The sequence below is a fragment of the Penaeus chinensis genome, chromosome 28 (assembly GCF_019202785.1).
Source record: "Penaeus chinensis breed Huanghai No. 1 chromosome 28, ASM1920278v2, whole genome shotgun sequence".
NCBI lineage: Eukaryota > Metazoa > Arthropoda > Malacostraca > Decapoda > Penaeidae > Penaeus > Penaeus chinensis.
In genome coordinates this window covers 21596403-21618902 of record NC_061846.1, presented here as the reverse complement: position 1 = coordinate 21618902, position 22500 = coordinate 21596403, and the positions used below count along the sequence as shown (strand labels likewise).

Here is a 22500-nt window from a genome sequence, read left to right as displayed (position 1 = left end):
AAGAGGTTTCATGGGTTCAAAGAGGTTCGAACCGATAGCAAAGGGGTTTAAACTTGCAGTGAATTTTGGATCCTGTGCTTACCTGTGACCATGGACGCTGAAATAAAAGCAAAAATTGAAATTATTAAAAACAAATAAACAAACAAATAAATACTTAAGTAAATTAAAAATTAAATCAAATTATAATAAAATAATAATAATAATAATGTTGCAGTTTTTGCTCCTTCTTTTGGTCGGGTTTAAACTGTTTAAATGTTGCATGCCATATAACATGGTGCATTAATCATAACTATATGCAAATCTCTACAAAAAAAAAAAAACATAACATTAACTGTAATCATAATAACGATAATGATTATAACAGAAGAAGTAGCAATAGCAACAGGAGTAGTAATGACAATATCAATAATAATAACAATAACAGTGATAATAGTGATAAAAATTATAATGATGATGTTGATGATAGTGATTACATTAATTGATAATAATAATAATAATAATAATAATAATAATAATAATAACAATGACGATGATGATAACAATAATGACAGTAACAATACCAATTAAAATATTAGTAACATTATAACAATACTAGCAATAATAAACACCATTATCATCATCATCATCATCATCTAAGACACATCCAAGGCAAAAAATCACTTCAAAAAGCAACATACTTGATATATGGCAATCACAGCCAGTAATTAAAATATGTAATGCTAACATGCACAAATAAACTTACCGTTAATGATGATTTTGAAAATAAGTATAAGACTTTCAAAACAACATGCACGCAAACATACGAAGTGGAAATAGTGAAGCGATAATCCGTACTACCCCACATAATATTGTTTTCCATGCGGTTATTACGTTGAAACGAAATGATAGTGATTTTCTTGCTATGCTGATAGTGATATGTTTACTTTGTTGAGAGAGTAGTGATATTCTTACATGGCTAAATTTCGGTATGAGGTATGAGGCTGCCATTTTCCAACATGAAGCTCACTATGATGGAACCCCAACATGATAGACTCCCTAATGCGCGCCACCAAGAGCTACCCTGATCTATCTGCCTGTGATCTCCTGCTGTAACACTGGGTATTCTCTCTCTCTCTCTCTCTCTCTCTCTCTCTCTCTCTCTCTCTCTCTCTCTCTCTCTCTCTCTCTCTCTCTCTCTCTCTCTCTCTCTCTTTATGTGTATGTGGGTGTTCTACAAGCGTATGCATACGCATCACACATACACATATACATACACACATACAATTGCGCACACACATACACACACGCGCGCGCACGAACGTAACCCCCCCCCCCCCCACACACACACACAGACACACTCACATACACACACACACACACACACACACACACACACACACACACACACACAAACACACACACACACACACACACACCTACATTCACGGCACGCGTACTCACATACATACTTACATATACATATATATATATATATATATATATATATATATATATATATATACACACACATATTCACATACATATATAGCCCTTGGAAATGACGGAGAACATCGGAGCGGGGAGGGAAAGGGGAGGGGCAAGGGAGGGGAGGGAGGGTGCCGAGGGTGAAGTGAGGGAGCCAGCAAGCTTTAGGGCGTGCGTGAGGGTGTATCCTAGCTACGGAAGGCCTGGCCAAGGGTCACTAAGTGGTGGTAATCAGCCCCGCATACTCTCCCTTGGGGCGGAGCTACACGGCTAATACGCTTTTAATTATGAATTTTAATGTTGATAACGAAGAATCCCTATCATCTCCACCCTGTCCCCTTTCTCCCTCCCCTCTCTCCCTCCCTTAAAACTTAACACATCCCTATCCTATTTTTTCTCCCTCCCCTATCTATTTTCCCCATATTAGGGACTCCACCGGACCTATTCCATGACCCCAAGACAGTAAATGAATAGACCTACATTGCCAGGGCCCTTCGTGAGGCTTGGCAGGGGATGACAGGGGAGGGAGAGGAGGTTGATTCCAGCAAATGATAATCGCCAGGTAAGCTACGGCAAGGGGGTGTGAAGCCTCCCCTCCTCCTCCTCCTCCTCCCCTTCCCCCTACGCACGCTCCTTCGTTAATCTCATTCACAACATCCGAGTCGTTATGGCGTAATTAAGTGTGTTGAACGTTAACCTCCACCTGTAGGCCATGTGTTGAAAAAGTCTGCGGTTGTAGCATGCCACATTTAATTTACATTCAGGAGGCTCGTATTGCCATCGCATGGTAACAAGTCAATTACTTCGGTCATAAAAACTCCTACATATAAAGTTAACACCTGATTAGCGGATCGTGAATATAAATACAAGAATAAAGGGGGAAAATATATATACATACATATGGCAAAACAGAAACTTAATGACAAAAAAAAATCCAAAATATGTATTGCGGCCCAGTGAAGTAATCAAAAGGGGTAGAAGGAGAAACGGAGAACCGAATAAGAACACTGAGAACACGACAAGGAGAGAGAGATTGTACATATAAAAAATACAAGGGGATCACAGAGCATCTCCTAGCCCCGGGGCAAATAATTACGGATATAGAAAACGTGTTACCTATGAAAACGAAAGAGGGGGGACTCTATCATTCCGTCGCTTAATCTCATTTCGTGTTTCATATGATAATAGCCGACGCTGTGTGGGTTTGATGAGAACTCCTCTCTCTGCTTGAGAGGATGACAAAAACTATTGTGTATTTTCATTAGCGACGCAAAGTCAGGGGAGGGAAGTTTGCATTATACACTTCAGGCCGTGTTCATATTAATAATCCAAGTCTGTGCCCAAGGGACCTCGCTTTGTCTGCCTGGTCCAGCTTCTCTGCCACTCACTCGCTCTGTCGGGGGAGACTACCACTCGTACCACACCTCACGCATACCACACACCCACCAGGGCACGCCCCCCCCCCCCCCCCCCCCACGCCGCTCACATTGTGCTCACTCGCTTGTTTCTCTCTCTCTCTCTCTCTCTCTCTCTCTCTCTCTCTCTCTCTCTCTCTCTCTCTCTCTCTCTCTCTCTCTCTCTCTCTCTCTCTCTCTCTCTCTCTCTCTCTCTCTCTCTCTCTCTCTCTCTCTCTCTCTCTCTCTCACACATCACAACGTCTAACAGCAACCATACAGCGACACATTTTGGTAGCATTAGTTCTAGGGGCTACCACAGCTGCAGTTACGAAGAAAAAAATAATATTTGTTAAATCTTTTCCCCTCTTTGTTGAATCAGCTAGAAATACATGACTGATAAAACAATAATGCTGATGATGATAATGTCTATTTGAACAGTATTTGTGACTGACGAATATAATCTTAATGGTGGTGGTGATAGTTGTTATTGTTGTTGTTATTGTTGTTGATGATGATGATGATGATGATAATAATGATCTCTTAAGGTCCTTTACACCTTACCCTTCCTATCACTCTTCCTGACCCTCCACTTTACCTTTCCCTTACCTAACCCCCTCCCCCCACTTTACCCCTCTCATACTTAACCCCCTTCCTTACCCATAACCCCTCTCCTTAACCTCCCCTTCCTAGCATCCCTTCCCAACTCCCCTCCCCAACCTCTCCCCCAACCTAACCCCCCTTCCTACCCCCCCCCCCCTCACCCTTACCCTTGGCGTGACCGTCTAATTCATATTTTTGTCTGCTGTTATCCGCCGCTCCGGGTCCTCGTTATCAAATATGCAACCTTGTCTTCACAAACACCTGCATCTTATTATCCACATACGCGCCCCCGACCCCCTTTCCTACTAACCCCTCCCCCCCAATTTTCCTACCCTTCCTTTCCCTTTGCCTCTATCTCTGCCAAGCTCTTGATAAGCCTGTGTGATTTTTATTTAATTATCATTATTATTGTTACTAATTCCTTTCCGATATCATCATCGTTTTTGTCATCATTAGTGTTGTTAGAATAACTTTTTTTTTTCTTTTTTGTCAACATTAACATTATCATCAAAATTATCGTAATTTTTTCTCACACACAATTTATCAATTTATTACTGTTATCGCAATCATCATAATCATCATCATTACTAATGCTTCACTTTTTTTCCCTACCCACCCCCCCTTTCCTCGGCTTCTCTTTCCTCTTCCCAAGTCACAAAAGAAAGAGGAAGAGGAAGGAAGTGAGAGGATGAAAAAAAACGAAAGAGAGGAAGCGGGAAGAACGGGGGGAGGAAAAAGGAAGCGGAAAGGGGGAAAGAAAGAGGAAATAGGGATACTTGTGGTAGAAAGCACAGAAGAGGAGAAAGACGAAAGGGGAATAAGGAAGGAGAATAAGAAGGGGGAGAGAGGAAGAGAGAAAAGGGGGATGAAGAAGCAGAGTAAGAAGGGGGGGAGAAAAAGAGACGAAAAGGGAATAAGGAAGGAGAGTAAGAAGGAAGGAGAGGAAGAGGGGAAAGGGAATAAGGAAGGAGAGGAAACATGAAGGAATGAGTAAAAGAGGGGAACAAGGATAATGAACCGGAAAGGTTTGAGAAAGTGAATGGCCGGCCGAGATGAGGAAGCGAGGCGAAAGGAGGATGAAAATATGACAGAAATAGAAAAAAAACAGAGAGAGAGAGAGAGAGAGAGAGAGAGAGAGAGAGAGAGAGAGAGAGAGAGAGAGAGAGAGAGGGAGAGAGAAAGAGAGAGTGAGAGAGAGAGATGCAGAGACAGGGACAGAAACAGAGACAGAGACACATACACACACACAGAAAGAGAGAGAGAGAGAGAGAGAGAGAGAGAGAGAGAGAGAGAGAGAGAGAGAGAGAGAGAGACAGAGAGAGAGAGAATCACAAGAGATGAGGTGATGCGGAGAAGAAAGAGGGCGGGGGTGGGGTGGGGGAGGGGATGGCACAGTGGGTGAAAATGAAGGGTGAAGGTGAGGTGGGTGGAAGGGGGAGGAAGGGGAGGGGGGGTGTCGCATGTTTTGCGGGTAGGACAGCTGCACGACACAGGGCCGCGAGAGATAGCATACGGATCCTGCAAAAATAATCAATTCCGTTCAAAACAACGTTCGCATGCTAAAAGAAAGACAAAAAAAAAAGAAACAAACAAAATGAAAAGTATAAAAAGCCCGAATGCTCACGCACAGTACCTGGAAGGCGTGGGAGGTGGGGAGGGGATGGGAGGGGAATTAGGGGGGTGGGAAGGTAAGGGTGAGGAAGATTTTTGTTTATTTTCGTTGTTGAGGTAGAGAGGGGAAAGGGAGTGAGGTAGGTGAGGGAGGGGTAGGCCGAGAAAGGTCTGTGTATCTGGTGGTGGAGGAATGCGAGGCTGGAGTGGAATGTGCGGTCGTGTCTTGCCGTGTGATTGAGTGGCGGTGGATTTCTTTCGTTCGGTCGGTCTTGCGTGGCTGTCGTGCTGGTTTGCGCTCCTTCTTGTCGTCCCGCTTCCTCGTTCGTCTTCCTCTTTCCTTCTTCTTCCTCTTCTTCTTCCCCTTCTTCGTTTCGTTCTTCCTCCTCTCTTCCCCCTTCTTGGCTGTCGTCTTCTTCTTTCGTCGTCTTCTTCTTCTTCTTCATCTTCTTCTTTCTTCTTCTTCCTTATTCTTCCTCTTCTTCTCCTTCCTCCTCCTCCCACCTCTTTCCTCTCCTCATCGCTCCTTCTCCTTGCTCCCCCTCATATCTCCTTCTCCTACCCCTGCTACCCTCTCCTCCATCTCCTCTCCCCGTCCTGCCCCCCATAAACACAACAAACGAACCCTCCCCCAAAAACCCCCTCCCGCTTCCCACCTACCGCTACCTCGCACAGTACACCCCGTCCCAAACGCCCTCTATACCCACCACACACCCAATCCAGATAACCATCACCACACGCGACCGCGCCACGCGCCTCGAGCGCAGCCCCGCACCGCCGCGGCGTCAGAATCTATAGAAGTACGAAAAGTATGACAACACACACATACAAATATGACATTCCCAAGATCCGCAGCACACCGCCATAACAATCAACAAGCCCCACAAACTAAGGCATTAATACGCTAGATGCCAAACTATGTAGTAATCAAATCCACAGCTATGCCGCTAGTGACGGGGGCAGGTTATAGTCCTCAGAGTGCGATCACGTGGCCCCATTTTTACATTAGTTGTCCCCTCGATCCCCCTTCCCTCCCACTCCCCTGGCCCCTCGCCCGCTAACTACCCTGGTCCCACATCCCCTCCGCCCCCTCTCCCCGTCGCTACTCACGGCATCTTCGCGGCCTCCTCCCCGTCCTTTCCCCTCAACCTATCGAGAGTCACTTGTTATAATATATATTCAAAGGCAGCCTACTGCCTCGCTCTCGCCCTTTTCTTTTCTTCTCTCTCTCTCACTCTCTCTCTCTTCCTCTAGCCTCCTCTCTCTCTCACTCTCTATATATATATAAATATATATATATATATATATATATATAAAAAAGATAAATAAAGTTAAATAAATATATATATATATATATATAACAATAACACCCTCCATCCCTCACACAGCACCCCCACACACACACCCCCTAACACACACCCCCACACTACGACCCCCCTCCCCCCCCCCCCCACCCCCACCCCACACCCCCCCTCCCACCACACAAATCACACACACACACTCACACACACCACACTCACACATCACACACTACACACAACAACACTTAACACAACACCCACACGCCACACCCACCCAACCACCCACACACCACGCCCACACGACACACACGACACACACACACACACACCAACACACACACACACACACACACTTATACACTTACACACACACTCACCCGACACCACTCACACACACACACACACGCACCGACACTAGCAGCACACACACATACACACACACACACCCACCGCCCGCCCACACACACACACACTACACCACACACACACACACTAGCACATCGACACACACCAACACACACACTGACCACATACATACACTCGTACGACGACACACACTACCCACACCACACACACACACACACACCCTACACACACACTCCACACACATACATTTCCATACATCATACACACATACACTTATTCAAACATACACACACCCACACGACACACACACACGACAAACGACACACACCCACACACAACACACACCCACACACCAAACAGCCCAGTATTTAACCCACCCACCCTATCCCAGACCCACCCACCAACGTGTCCACCTACCCATCCCAATTAAATAAATTGATATATATAATATATATATAGTATAATATATCTAGTCGAAGATATATATAAATCTACATCTAACTCACAGTGCTAATAAACAAACCAAAGACCCAATACCATGGACAGTTTAAAGTAGACTATGCCATCCCCCCGCCCCCCGCCCCCCCCCCCCCCCCCCCCCCCCCCGCCGCGAAGCGCGTCCCGCCACCGGCCGAGCGTCGGAGCACACGATCCTCTCGGCCCGGACTGTTAGACTCTCAAAAAAAATTAATTATTTTCTGTCGGGAAACTCACGCGAGAGAAGACACGGATATGAGCGGGAAGGGAAGGGAAATACATGAGGAATGAGGCCGGGTGGCGGGGGGGGGAGGAGGCTTTTATGAGGCGTGAGGGACTCGCTACTGAAGTGCATCTTCCTCTCTGGGTTGCGCGCGCCCTTGACGCTGCCGCCCATGGGTTCTCGCGGACGGCCTGGTTGGAAGGGGAAGAAGGTGGAAGGGGAAAGAGGTCAAAGAGGCATTGCAAGGTGCATGGAGGAAAGCCCGGGATACGGAAGGCATGGGCAAGTGGATTGGCAGCCTGTGGACGCGGCATCCCGCATTGGTAGCCTTACCAGTGGCGGCCGTTGTACCGCCTGTTGTACCGCTCTCATAATAGGCTGGATTCATGGGACACTCCCCCTGCCGCGCCAGCCTTACAACTCCGGTCCCTTTCCTGGACTCCACCCACGCCCGCCGTCATCCGTGTCCTTTCAGCGTGACTGTGCATAGAACCCCCCGTTCCCCGTTTTGCCAGTTGACGGGAGAAGACCGGGAATCGCGAGTCCAACGACCCATGCTAGTGGTCCACAGGGACCACGGTACCAGTGGGCTCGCTGGTACTGCCGCGGGGCAGGGGTTTGCAAACCCCGCACCAGGTTTCCGCAGTTACGAAGACGAGCCAAGGACACAGCAGCGCCAGGCAAGGTGCAAGGTGCGACAGAGGCGAGAGGGCGAGCTAGGTCGTGAGACTGCTGCGTCCCCATCTGGCGAGACGTGTTCCAGGTGTGGAGTCTTGAACCAAAAGACTGGGCTCTATGCGTACCCCTCCCGCTCTCCGACCCCATCTCCCCGCGGCCCGCCCCGCACCCGCCCTCCGGCCCTCACTGTTCAGTTCCCCTCGACATTCACCCTCACCACATTCTCCCCTCTCTCTTCCTCTCCTCTCACTCCTCTCTCGTACCAACCCTTCAACTCTAGGCATGAAAGCTTTTTTTTCCTGTTCTCTTGGAAGCGCCGTTGTGGAGAACTCTCGCTCTCCTTCCCGCCTTCCCGCGCTCTCTCTCGCTCTCGCTCGCTCGCTCATCGCGTCGCTCTCTCTCTCTCTCTCTCTCTCTCTTCCTCTCTCTATATATAGTAAATATCTCTATTTATATATATATATATTAGGAATAACTATATCAATCCATTTAAAATCATAAAAAGCTTACGTACACATATACGACCGTTAATTTAAAAAGGGAATATAAAAAAACATGACAACGGAACCACACAAAGTAACGCACTGCATAAACTGCCAAAACAAAGGAAAAACACACCAGCTTCGCAGACCTAGACACAATCGACGGAGAAATAAAAAATGGAGATGGCGAACCAATACGGAGAGAAACAAAAGCGCAATCAGCGCTCTGGCCAATCAAGGAAGACAGGGAGACAAAAAACTAAATCACGAAATAACACAGCTGTTCGGAGAGGCTGTTGCCAGATGGCGATTCTTGACTATATACTATCTTCTAATACGAGGCTGTCATATACATCATATTACCGGCTCATCCTTATTAGATATCGTGTACTTAGAAATTAAAAGTAATTTCTTCTGTTTAAACAGAAGACAGAATCATCATTTAACATTTACGCTGCCAATATTCAAAAACAATCATTAGCACATCAATATGATTATTAATATTACTCATTAACATTTAACATCATTCCATTATCAATTAATCATCATTATAATATTATTCATTAATCACAATCATATTGTTTTCATCACTCATCACTGAATATCAATTATCGCTGATAAAATCTAAAATCGCAATAACTTCATGATCATTGACGGGGACGATCCTTATCATCATACGTCATATAACCGGTCCGCCCCCTCTTCCCCCCCAGCTCCGATATTTCCTCACCTTGCCCCCTAGCCCCCCCCCCCCCCTACAATCACTAAAACTCTACCCTCATAAATTCCCTCGCTCCCTCCACCCCCCCTTTTCCCTATCTCTCTATCTTCACTTCCTCCCAACTCCAGCTATAATTTCCTTATCTTCGCCTCCCACCCAATAACCCACCCAATCCTTTATCCGAAAAACCTTTATCTCCCTCCTCCACTCCTCCCTCCAACCTACCCCTTATCGCCCTTCCCCACCCTCTCCCACCCCTCCCTCCCCCCCTCTCTCCCCTACCCTCCTCTAACCACTCCCTTCCCTCCCCTCCATTATCCTAGCATCCCTTCATTTTTAATTCACATTTTCTATTATTGATTATTTGTTTTTTTATTTATTTCATTTATGTTATTTTATTTATTTATTTTTTTTTCTATTTACTTTTTATGTTTTTTAGTTTATTTTATTTTTGAATAGGTCATTTTGTTTCTTTTTTAAAAATAATAGTTAATAAAAAAAAAGGAAAAAAAAAAAACTAACGACAAGCGCATCACGATGAAAGTACATCATCAAAAAAACGTAGTCATATAGTACAAAGCAAAAAGAACCTCAACCAATATAAAAAACAAACAACCAAATAATAAAAAGATTGAAAAAAAACATCATCTCACATAAATCACCCCTTTAGAGATACGTGATCACCCACCCCACCTGCTAACGCAAGCCTAGACCCCACCCCACAGCACCCCGAATCCTACCGTAGCCGTCCTCTCCCACCCACCCACCAAACCCCACTCCCACCCCCACCCTCCCACACTCCACCCCCAACCACTGACCCCACTCAACCCATCACCCCCACCCCCCCCCCCACCCCCCCCACCCCCCCCCGCCCCCCCCTCCTCTTAACCCGATACGAGAATGATACCCACCGACCTACTAATTCGCGCGTCGCAACATGAAGTCCACATTCAAGAAGCAAGTGCATCTGACTGTTTTTACAAAGACACAGCGAAGTTCAGACGTTATCATATTCCTTATTATATATTATTTTATTTAATTATTTTTTTTTCCTTTTTTTCTTTTTTTTTGTTATATCACTTTTTTTAATTTATATTTTAAGTCATTCGAAGTATTTTGTTTTCTTTTTTTTTTCTTTTTTTTTCATGAAGTTTGTGATGTTAGATTGTGTGTTTCGGAGGGAGAGGTAAGTTGGTTGGATTTTTGAAAATTAATATGTTTATACATTCTCTTACTTTCTTCCTTTCACTCTCTCTCTCTCTCCTCTCTCTCTCTCATCTCTCTCTCATCTTTCTTCTCTCTCTCTTCCTCTCACCTCTCTCTCTCGTCCTCTCTCTCTCACTCTCATCTCTCTCTCGGTTCTCTCTCTCTCACTCTCTTTCTCTCTCTCTCTCTTCTCTTTGTTTTTCAATTCCTGATCATATCGGCTGATGATGTGACCTAAATTAGATTTCTCTCCTCCTCTCCTCCCTCCCCTTCCGTCCCCGCCCCCTCCGGCTCACGCGCCGGTCCCTCCCCCCACACCCGCCCTCCGACTTTCCCTCTCTGGCCCCCCCTCCCTCTACACCGAAACCAAACCTGCCAAAGTCTTTTCTTGATAGCAATACTTGCAACTGTCGCTTGGAACTCACTCTCAGACATCTCATCATCACTATCACCGGGAGCATCAGATGAACAATCATTATCATTATCATACTGTCAGGATTATCAACATTATCAACATCATCGTCATCATGATTATCATTATCGTCGTCATCGGTTTCACCATCATCGTCATCCTCATTATTATAATCATCATCACAATTATCATCATCTCCATCATTAGGCACTATCGTCAGCATCATCGCTTCAGCATCGCTAGATAACTCCTCATTAAAGGTACCTTACTGGAAGCACAATATCATTTTTATCGATCAATAATTGTATTCACTATCATAATATGCTAATTATCAATATTTTTAATAATTATTAGCTATCAATATATTTCGTTATCATAATCATAATATATTTTGTTTTTATTCAATATCATTATTATTCATATTATCACCAACAATATCCATTATGAAGTGTCGATAAATGATCATCAACATCAAACATATTTCACCATATTCACTATCATTAAGAACAAAGAGCTATTTCCTTGGACGGAAGCAATAAGAGAAAGAGAAATAAAAGCCTGAAAAACGGAGCAGTGTAGGTCAACAGCCACACCTGGGACAGGGGCATTACAAGGGGGTGTATGGTAGGAAAGGTGCGCCGGTCGTGACTATGTTCTACCAGAAAGAGTGTTTCCTATTGCCGGGTTTCGGGTGGGTGTGCTGTTCGGCCACCTGGTCCCCGTACACAAGTACCCCACGAACGCCCACCCCAAAGCATGCACTTCATATCGTCCGTGGAGGGGGGCCGGGTGGATGCTGGAGCTGCCCGCCCTCTTTATGTTGCGTGGCGAATCCCCGCCCTATGTGGCTGTCTTCCACACTTCGGGCCGTCATTCTGCTTCCTGTCACCGCTTTCGACTTCCACCTTCCGCCCCCCGTGAGATTCTTGCCTCGTCTTTCTGCCTTTTTCCTTGCCCGGCACTCTGCCTTATTATTTCTATGCCGTTCTCTTGCCTCTCTCTGTCACCTCCTGCAGCCCTTTCTTTACTTTCCGTCTCTCCCTCCTCGTACCACCCTTCGTCCGCTCCTGTTTCTTCGTCCCTCCCATCCGTGCGTTCACCTCTCCCTCCCTCATCGTCTTGTCCTTAGCTTGCTCTTTCTTTCGCTTTCTTTCCTGCTTTCTTCCGCCTTCCATCTCTTATTCCATTCCAAACCTCCCATGAAAAAAACACAACCTACTCCCACCCGCCGCTACCCCACAACCTCAGCACAAAGATCACAACTTCCTGCCCTCGTGCTGGCCGGACTGTTTTAGCGTGTCTTTCCCGTCGCAGCATTTCTTTCCGGCTGTTTGCCTTTTGTTCGGGTTTCGTTCTCACTGCTAGTTTCATGCGTCGGCTTTCGACGTCTGAGCGTTCCCTCTTTCTTCCCGCACTAGACGTTCTTACTGGCGGTTCTGGCGTGTGCGTGTTTCGCGTTCGTTGTCCGGCGCTCTGTGTCTATGCCTAGCGACTCGCTCTGTCTCCGCTGTCGCCGGCTCCCTCCTTTCCTTTCCCCCCTTTCGTTTCGTGCTCTCTACAGCTGCTGTTTAATCCCGCCCTATCTTCCTCCCCCTCGCCTCCTCCCGACACCCTCGCCGCGCTCTCTCCCGGTATGTTTCTCAGTGTGTTCTCCTCGCTTTGTATCTCCCATTCCCCAAGACCAGCCCATAATACCTCAATATAACCGAGCCGCGCCCGCCCAGGGCGCCGGCGGTAAACTCCGTGTGTGGGTGTTTGGGTGCTCACGCCGTCGCCTCCCGATGTGTGTCGTCACCTGGTTCGTCTTATCTTGGTGTCCGGTGCTTTTCTGGTCATGTGCGTACCTCTCCCCCCACACCGCCCCCGGGCCCAAAAAAAATAAAAAAGGCACATCCTGGCCAATAAAAAACTACCTTCTCTCCTCTTCCCCGACTCTCTCTCTCTCCTCTCTCCTCTCCTGCTCTCACTTCTCTCATCCCTCTCCCCTCTCTCTCTCTCTCTCCCTCTTTCTCTCTCTCTCTCCCTCTCTCACCTCCCCCCCTCTCCTCTCCTCTCCCTCTCTCCCCCCCCCTTTTCTCTCTCTTCTCTCCTCTCTCTCCTCTCTCCTCTCCCCTCTCTCCTCTCCTCTCTCCTTCTCTCTCTCTCACTCTCTCCCCACTCTCTCTATATCTATCTATCTATCTGTCTATTTATCTATCTATCTATCTAACTCCATCTATCTCTCCCGTTCAATTTCCTTCTCCTTCTTCTTCTATAATTCTAACTTCCTCTATCCTGTCTCTCCCCCTCTCTCCCTTCACCTCAGTTTCCCTCTCCCTCTCCACTCCCTCCATTTCCCCTCTTTCTTTCTAGTTTCTCTTCCTCCTCCTGACCTAACACTTGACCTCCAAGGCTGACCCAACGCCCTCAGATTCTCTTAATCCAAGTCTGACCTCAATTTCCTTCTGGCTTCACCTCTGACCCGTAATGCTAATGATACCGTTGAGGATGCACAGCTCAAGGTGGGGGGGGGGGGGGGGGGAACAGGCGGGCATGGGGAGGAAGGGGGGCGTCGGCAACTTTAGGAATATAATTAAAAGGTAGAAGAGAATGTCGGTCATTAATAAAAGCGTTTTACTGGGCCCCCTTTGCCCCCCCCTTTCCCCCCCCTTCCTCCCCCCACCCCCCTCCCCTCTGACGAGTGCACATGGGAATAGTCTTATATGCGCATACGCACATGCAAAGGGGCAGGCACGCACGCATACATGTAGACGAATTACCTTTCATTATTTGAGGCGCGTACACACACACACAAAGCGCCTCAAACACACAAACACACACAACCCACCACACACACACACACAACACACACCACACACACACACACACACAACACACAAACACACACACACACACACACACAAAACCCCGAAAAACCCGCCCATAAAACCCCCCCCCTCCCTTTTCCCCTAACCCCCCCTCTCTCGTAATGCCCTACCCAGCATGCGCCTCCGCATGCGAGTATGACCTCTACCGCCCCCTGCCCTAAGGACGCAAATGCGCGGGCCTGCGTCAACCGCGCGTCTCATAACTTAAAACTTGTCCCGAAGGTTGACATTCCACGTGATTGTGGAATGACAAAACTTCCTAGAGTTTTCTGAACGCTTCGTGTTATTTGAGTCGGGATAAAAATTCTTCGGCATCTCAATTACAAACAGTTCTTTTTTTTCGGGAGGGTGTTGTTTAAAAAAAAAAATCATATAGGGTATTCCGGAAAGGGCCAGATTTTAATTAAATTCTTTCCCGGTGGTTGTGTGGAGGCTCCTCTCTCTCTCTTTCTCTTTCTCTCTTTGTTGTTCCTCTTCGGTCTGGTTCCGCTCTTGCTGGGTCTGCCGCCGCCCCTCGGCACGGGAGCTCGCTGTCTGTGCACACATATATATATATATCAAGCACCCCTACTATACATATTAACACACACACACATATAATATATATATAAATATAAAATATATAAATATATAAATATAATATAATTATAATATACAATATATACATATATAATACATATATATATATCATATATATAATATATAATATTATATATATATATATAAATCTATGCATGAATGTGTGTATACGTTATATGAAAATATAAAATATGGTATGTATTTCAAATTATAAATAATATATTAATATATATATATTTATGTATAATCCCATATTTTATGTATAAAAGTTTTTAAATGTTTTGTATGTTTTAAATCTATGTAGTTTAAGTATGAATGTATGTTTTTATATGTATGTGTATGTGATGGGGTATGGTATGTGTATGTAAAAAATATGTAAATTATATGAAATATGATATGTAAGATTATGTTTAATAGTGTGTGTAAGTATAATATATGTATATAAAGTAATATATAGTATATATATATTGAATATATATATAAATATACATATATATAATAATATATAAAAAATATTAAAATCCCTGCTTTAAAAGGGTATGCATAAACTAGACCCAATCAAAAAACAAGCTAAAAAAACCCCTCAAAAAAAACCCCTTTTCCAGGACACGCTTTCTAGTAAAAAATCTGCCAAACCCCTTTCCATCCTCTAAAAGCGCCCTTAAATGCGTTTCTAGGACACCTTAAAAATCACCCCAACCCTCTCACCCCCCCTTCCCTTCATCCCATTGTCCCTTTCCCCTTAACTTTCCCTTTAATTTCCCCCCTTCACCTTTCTTTCCCTACTTCAAGCCCTTTTTTTTTTTTACTTTTCTCCCACTCCCTTTCCCTTCCTTTCCTCTTTTTTTCTTCCCCCTCTCTTCCCCCCTCCTCCTTTCCCCCCCCCCCACACCCTCCATCGAATCCCCCTCCCTTTTCTCCATCCTTCCTCCCTCCCTTGTCCGCTCCCCCCCCCCCCACCGCACCCCTCCCCCGTCCATTCACTCCCTCCCCCTTCCCCTTCCCTTATCCCCACCCCCGCCCCCTCCCCCCGAATCTTTCTGACACAAGTAGAACGAATAATGCGCTGTGCCCCGGCGGGCCCCGGCAGAAAAATATTTTAAATAAGCTAATGGGTGCATCAGCTCCCTCAATTACCTTCTTTTCCCCTTCTCTCTCACCTCTCTCAGCCGATTCACTCTCTCCCTCTTCTGCTCTCATCCTCCTCTCTCTTTTCTCGCTCTCGCTCCGTTCCGCCTCTCTCTCTCTCTCTCTCTCACACTCTCCCTCTCTCTCTCTCGCTCTCTCTCTCTCTCTCTCTCCCTCTATCTCTCTCTAATATCTCCTCGCTCTCTCGCTCTCTCGCCTCTCTCCTCTCCTCTCCCCTCCCTCCCTCCTCTCCGCTCGCTTCTCTCGCCTCTCGCTCCTCTCTATCTCTCCCTCCCTCCTCTCCCTCCTCTCCCTCCTCTCCCTCCTCCTCCTCTCCCTCTCCCTCTCCCTCTCCCTCTCCCTCCCTCTCTCTGTCTCTCTCTCTCTCTCTTTCTCTCTCTCTCTCTCTCTCTCTCTCTCTCTCTCTCTCTCTCTCTCTCTCTCTCTCTCTCTCTCTCTCTCTCTCTCTCTCTCTCTCTCTCTCTTTAGCGTGCAATATTAGTACACTCTACAAGCATAATCAAGGAAGATGATGAGGAGACAAAAAGGCAAAAGTTCAGACGAAAAAAAAGAAAGAGGACGAAGGGAAGAGGAAGAGGAAGAGAGAATAGAGGAAAACAGAATAAAGGAGGGGAGATGAGGAGAGAAGGGGGGAGGATGGGAGAGAATACGAGGAAGAGAGAGGAGAAAGAGGAGAAAGGGGAGAGGAAAGAGACTAGGAGAGAAGGGAAGAGGAAGAAAAAAGGAAGGAAAGGAAAGAAAATCCGAATTAAAGAGGCGAAAGAGAGAGAAATTGGGGTAGAAAGAGAGGAGAATAATGAAAAAAAAAGAGAGAGAAAGAGAAGGGGGAGAAGAAGAGATCTAAGAAAGAGGGGAGATGGGAGGAAGAGGAGAGGAGTTAAGACTTAATGCTTCGTGATGACCCTCTTAGCGAACGCTGAAGACGGACTCGCCGGAAAGAAATTATTTCTGCTCAAACATCATCAGACTCAAACTTGCTCTCCCTCGCTTCCTCACCCCCCCCCCCTCAATCACCCCTCTCCCCCTCCCACATCCCCTCCAGTGCTCACCCCCCCCCCCCCTACCCATTCCTCTCATTCTGTTTCTCTACCGGGTTCTACTTCTCTCGCTTATCTGTATCTACTCATATATACATTTTTTTTTTTTTTTTGTCTGTTTTTTGTTTGTCTGTTTTTTGTTTCCTTTCGCTATCTCAATCTCCATCATTTCTACCTTCCTCTCTCCCTACTTCTTCCCCCCACCCCCCCCTCTCTCTCTCCACCACATCACAGCATCGCCGTAAATTCATAAAAGCGAATCCGCCGATACCAATATAAGGTACCAATATAAGGTATCAAAGTATAGCGAGACGAGCAATAATCGCGTGACCAAGCGACTGTCGCGACCGCACTAGATTTCAGCATATTTCGGCGCAATATAATGTGTACAAGCTTTCGGGTAGAAGGCAGGTGATGGAGGCGAGGGAGGGAGGGGAGGGAGGGGGTAAAGGGGGTAGGAGAGGGGGAGGGGGAGGGAGAGGTTTTAAAGGAAGGAGGGAGGTGATGGGGTGAGGGGTAGAGGGGGGAAGGGAGAGGCGAGGGGTGAGGGAGAGGGATAAAGAGGGAAGAGAGAGAGGGTAAAGAGGGGGTGGGGAGAGGAGGGAACGGGGGGGATGAGGGGAAGGGAGAGAGAGGAAGCTTATCAGCGTTATCTGGTCTTCCTCTTAGCCTTATCTGTGACATCATCGCTTCTCTTTTCTGCTTTCTCTCTCTCTCTCTCTCTCTCTCTCTCTCTCTCTCTCTCTCTCTCTCTCTCTCTCTCTCTCTCTCTCTCTCTCTCTCTCTCTCTCTCTTTCTTTCTTTCTGTTTCTTTTTTTCTTCCGCTCTTTCCCTCTTTCTCTCTCTATCTATCTCTCTCTTTCTATTCCTCGCATGTCCCTTTTTTATGCTTCCTTCCGAGCTATGCATCATCTCTAAGTTCCTCCTAACCCCCACACTTCTTCCTTGTCCTCCTCCTCCTCCTCCTCCTCCTCCTCCTCCTCCTCCTCCTCCTCCTCCTCGTCCTCCACCACCACCACCACCACCACCACCTCCTCCTCCTCCTCCTGCTCCTCCTCCTCCTCCACCACCACCACCACCTCCTCCTCCTCCTCCTCCTCCTCCTCCTTATCCTCATCCCCTACAGATGCTTCACTACCTCTGCCTACCTGTTAACAGGATTAACCTGAGCTTTACCTCTAGGAGAGAGAGAGAGAGAGAGAGAGAGAGAGAGAGAGAGAGAGAGAGAGAGAGCAAAAGAGTGAGAGAGAGCAAGAGAGAGAGAGAGAGCAAGAGAAAGGGAAAGAGAGCAAAAGAGGGAGACAGAGGGAGAGCAAGAGAGAGAGAGAGAGCAAAAGAGTGAGAGAGAGCAAGAGAGAGAGAGAGAGAGCAAGAGAAAAAGAGAGAGAAAGAGAGAGAGAGAGACTGAATTCTCAAGGTCGCTCCTTAATGAACCGGGTCACCTACTTCCTTCCCACTTACAGCCTCGCCCCCCCCCCCCCCCTTGCCTCCTTCCTCTCTCTCCCTTCCCCCCTTCTCTTCTTTTCATAATTTTCCCCTTTCCTCTCCTTTCGCCCCTTCTCTTATCTCCCTTTTCTTCCCTCGTCCTCTTCCCCTTAACTTGATAAGACTGCGTCCTTCCTTCCTTTCTTCCCTCGACCAAGACCCCACGAGTAAAGGTCAACTCGACGAGGGGAAAAGGACTCGAGGAAAAGGCACGTTTTTCCTTCCTTCTCCTCCTTCGTGTCTTGGTCTTGATTTTTATTTTCTTGGTTTTAATCATTCGTCTCCTTCTCTTCAAGATTCTTCTAGGTCTTTCTTCCATTTCCTTTTACTTTAGCCTGTCTGGCTCATTCTATCTAAACTATTTTTTTTTTTTTTTATCTACACCTTTACTCTCATCTTCCTTCACCTTCTATTCACATTCACCTTCCTCCACATCTACCTCCATCATCTCCTTCACCGCTTATCTACCTCTACCTCCACCTCAACTTCCTCCTCCAACTCCACTTCCTCTTCCATGTTTCCCTTCCTTTCCTCCTAATCCCCATTCTTCTCCATCTCCTCTTACCACCATCTCCAGCTTACCTCCACCAAGCTCATCTAAATCAAAGAAATACAACTCTACAACAGAAACTCTGTCCATCCGACGCCGACGAGATGGCCAGAGTCAGTGCCAGTGCCAGTGCCAAACCCCAGAACAGAATACAAAATAACAGAATAAAAAAAATATACAATAACAAAAAAATAAAAAGAAACACAGTCGTTGTAGCGTCATAGTTTCAGACACATTTCATCCTCGGGGCTATAATTTGCCTCCCAATAAATCCTTCGTGTATTGCATTCCACATATGAGATATAGAACGTCCATACTTTACCTGGCGGTCCGCAGAGTTCGGGCATCGGGGGGGGCGCCATACCTGGAAGGGGGAGAAGAGAGAGAAGGAGAGGTTAGGAACATGTGTGTGTGTGCTACTAGATATGCTTATATATATATATGCAAATATATAGTGTCATGGTTCTATGCGTTATGTGGCTGGGCGAGCGCGCGGACCGTTCACGCACAGGCACGCACACAATATATGCATTTGCGGTGCACAAGGCTCGCTAATAATTATAGATATTACACTAACGCGCGGCGCACATAACTCATTACACGGACATTCGGGGATAGCCAATAGGGGATCGGTAAGGAACTCATTTTTACGAGACTTACATCACGACCGGGAAGTGAGTTTGAAAATAGCCCGACCGATACTCAACGGCCGGGCGGACTGGTGTCAATATTTTGCTCGGTATGACAATGGTGCCAAGACTGGCCATGAACTATATCCTTAGCCATCCCCTTCCTCCGCACACTCCTCTACCCCCTCCCCCATGCGTCCCCTCCCCTTCCTCCTCCTCCTCCTCCTCCCCCCCTCCCCTCCCTCCTTCCTATCCTATGCCATCCACCTCCGTCTTCTTCTTCTTCTCTCCTCTTTTCCCTTTCCCTTCTTCTCTTTTTCTTAATACCCTTAATTTTTCCCTTCTCTTCCTCACATTCTCCATCTCCGTCTTTCCCCCTCCCCTCATCTCATCACCATCACCCCCCACCCCTCTTGCGTTCCCCCTCCATCTCGCACCTGGTTTGTAAATCACTGTAATTTTCATTATCGCCTCCATTATCAATGTCACTATCATTATTATTGTTTAATAGATCAGGAACACACTTCGGAGTGACACGGGCGAAATGGCGACGACGTCTGTGGAATGTATTCAATTTCTGTGTGATATTCTTTAGCATTCACATGTATTGCCGAGAAACAGAGGACGGGAGGGAGGGGGAGAGGGAGGGAAGGGGAGAGGGAAGGAGAGGGAGAGAGAGGGAGGGAGGGAGCGGGGAGGGAGAGGGGGAAGAGAAGGGGAGAGAGAGAGAGAGGAGAGGGGGAGGTAAAAGAGGGAGGGAAAGGGAGGGGGGAGAGAAGAGGAGGAGAGGGGGAGTGAGAGGAGAGGGAGAGAGCCGAAAAGCAGAGGGAGAAAGGAGGGAAAGGGAGAGAAAAGAGGATGAGTAAGAAGAGGGGAGAGGGAACAGGGGAGGAAGATGGGGGAGAGGGAAGATAAGAAAGGAAGGAGGAAAGAGAAGATACCAGATATGAAACGGAAGAGGAGAGAGAAGGAGGGAAAAGAAGAGTGGTAAAAGGAATAGATGAGAAAGGGGACGAACGAAAGCCAGAGCTTGAGAAAGGAAGGAAAATGAGGAAAAAGGAAAAAGGGAGAGCATCAGAGAGTAGAAGAAAAAATAAATTAGAAGCTGTATAGAGAGTGAAAGAGAATAATAAGGCGAGGAACTGGCTGGACGAAGGAACGAACAGGAGGGAGAAGCAGAGGAAACAAAAGAGAGAAAGAGAAGAGAAGGGGAATAGATATATAGAGAGAGAGGGAAAATAACCACCTGATTTACATATTACAGGGAAGTCACGTGACATGCCTCACCCGACATGACCCCAGCGCATGACGACTCAGAGACAAGTGCATGACGAGAAAGGTAATACATTAATAGATAAATAAAGAAGTAAATAAATAAATAGATAAATTAATGGATAAATAGATAAATAAATGAGAATGACTAATGAACCATTGCAAGATATATGCAAATGAAGCTTCGAGATTACAGCGCCAAAATTACTACAAATTCAATAACCCCTTTTTAAAAGATCAAATAAATCAAGAGAAGAGACAATAAAGATGGGGAGAACGAAAAGATAATAATGAAAAGAGAAGAAGCAAAAGAAGAGGAGGAGGAGGAAAAAACGGTCGAGAATAAGGGAACAGGAGACGGGAGGGATAAACGTGTGATGGAAAGAGACAGAAAGAAGGTTCTGGAAGGAGGGAAAAAGGGGGGGGGGGGGAAGTCGGGGATATGTTGGGGGTTAGGGACAAGGGGGGTAGGGTTGACTTGAGGTTAACTATCTGGAAACAAGGACAGAAACTGTTGATTTGTGAGGTTTAATAGATTTAAAACCGAATTGGATGGTGAGGGGTGAGTGGGGGGGGGGGAGGTGAGTGGGTGAAGGAGGGATGTGGAAAGGGGGTTGGATGTTGGGGGTGGAGGTGAGAGGATTACGAGAGCGTTGGATGTGGTCGACTGGGGGAGCTGACAGGGCTGATTCTGGGGTTTCACTGCATCTTATTTACATTGTTAGAAGTGTTTGTTGGGGTTCGTAACCATCGCAAAGAGGTTGATAGAGGAAGAAGTATCATGAGAGGTGGACGAGAAGCAGTTTTAGGAAAGGGGTAAAGGGGGGGGGGGAGAAGAGCTCCCAAAGGGTTATAAATCTCTTCTTAAACGCAGGCAATAGGAGAGATTAGGAGGTCAGATGCCTTCCCGTCTCAGTGGGGGGTGGGGAGCTTAGCAAAGCGAGGTTGGAGGGGAGAATGAGGTTTGCGACGTCTAACACCCTCCTCCTCCTCCTCATCCTCCTCCTCATCCTCCTCCTCCCTCCATTCACCCTTACCCCCTTCTCCTCATCTGCCTATCACACCCCTCCCCCTTACCCCCTCCTCCTCCTCTTCTTGCTCCTCATCCTAACAACCCCTTCCCCCTATCGCCCCATACCCCCTCCCCTCGCGCTGTACCCCCTCCCCCTATCGCCCTGTACCCCTCCCCTATCTCCCCGTACCCCATACCCCCCTCGCCCCACACCCCCTCCCCCTCCCCTTCGGCAGACATTAGCGTCACCACCCCAGGGTCGCCTTGTGTCTTGCAGGCGCTATTATCCCTCGCCCCATCATGAGACCATTTATAACCCGCGCCCTCCCCTTCCCTCCCTCACCCTCCCAGCCCCTTCTTTTCCCACCCCTCCCTCCCCCTTGCTCTCTCTCTCTCTCTTCCCTATCCACCCACAATCTCTCTTTTCATCCATTTCTTCTTCAATTCTAATCCTGGTCTCTCCCCCTCTCCCCGTCATACCTAATCCCCCCACTCCCTCGCCCCCGCCCCCACCCACCCCCATTTCCCCACCATAGACAACCCTTCCATCAGCTTCCATAATACACTATTGTGGCTAATGATGCAAGGGCACACACCAACCCTTATGGCCGCGGGACATAGGGGTTAAAATCCCGCGCGAGCGTCGGGTCACGTTCAAGGGAAAGGGGGAGGGGGAGGGTGGCAAGGAAGGGGGGCTGGGAGGTCTTTCGGATTCCCCCTCTTTCCCCTCACTCCCCCTCCCCCCCACCACCAATTCCCCTCGACGATTCACTGCCGTGGTCATTGTCGGCGAGTCGTTCCAGCGTCCGCCAAAACCACCTGCTTGTAACCCTTGCCGAGAGGTCACAATGGCTTGACCCGCATCGGTGACACCCCCCCACCTACCCCCTTCCCTTCCCTTGTAAGAGACCACCCCCTCCCCCACCCACCCCCACCCTTCCAGAGACGCCTTTGTTTACCCCTTCCGCTCTGGGGGTAGTTT

At 47.2% G+C, this 22500-nt stretch overlaps 1 protein-coding gene across 2 annotated transcripts in view; it reads right to left on the bottom strand.

Annotated features, from left to right (window-relative positions):
* Nucleotides 1-22500, bottom strand: part of LOC125040053 (homeobox protein onecut-like) — a 301104-nt gene that overhangs the window by 230335 nt on the left and 48269 nt on the right. For both annotated transcript variants that reach the window (XM_047634505.1, XM_047634506.1), the window contains exon 2: nucleotides 83-97. In XM_047634505.1, coding sequence (XP_047490461.1) covers nucleotides 83-97 — 15 coding nt within the window. The remainder of the gene's footprint in view (nucleotides 1-82; nucleotides 98-22500) is intronic.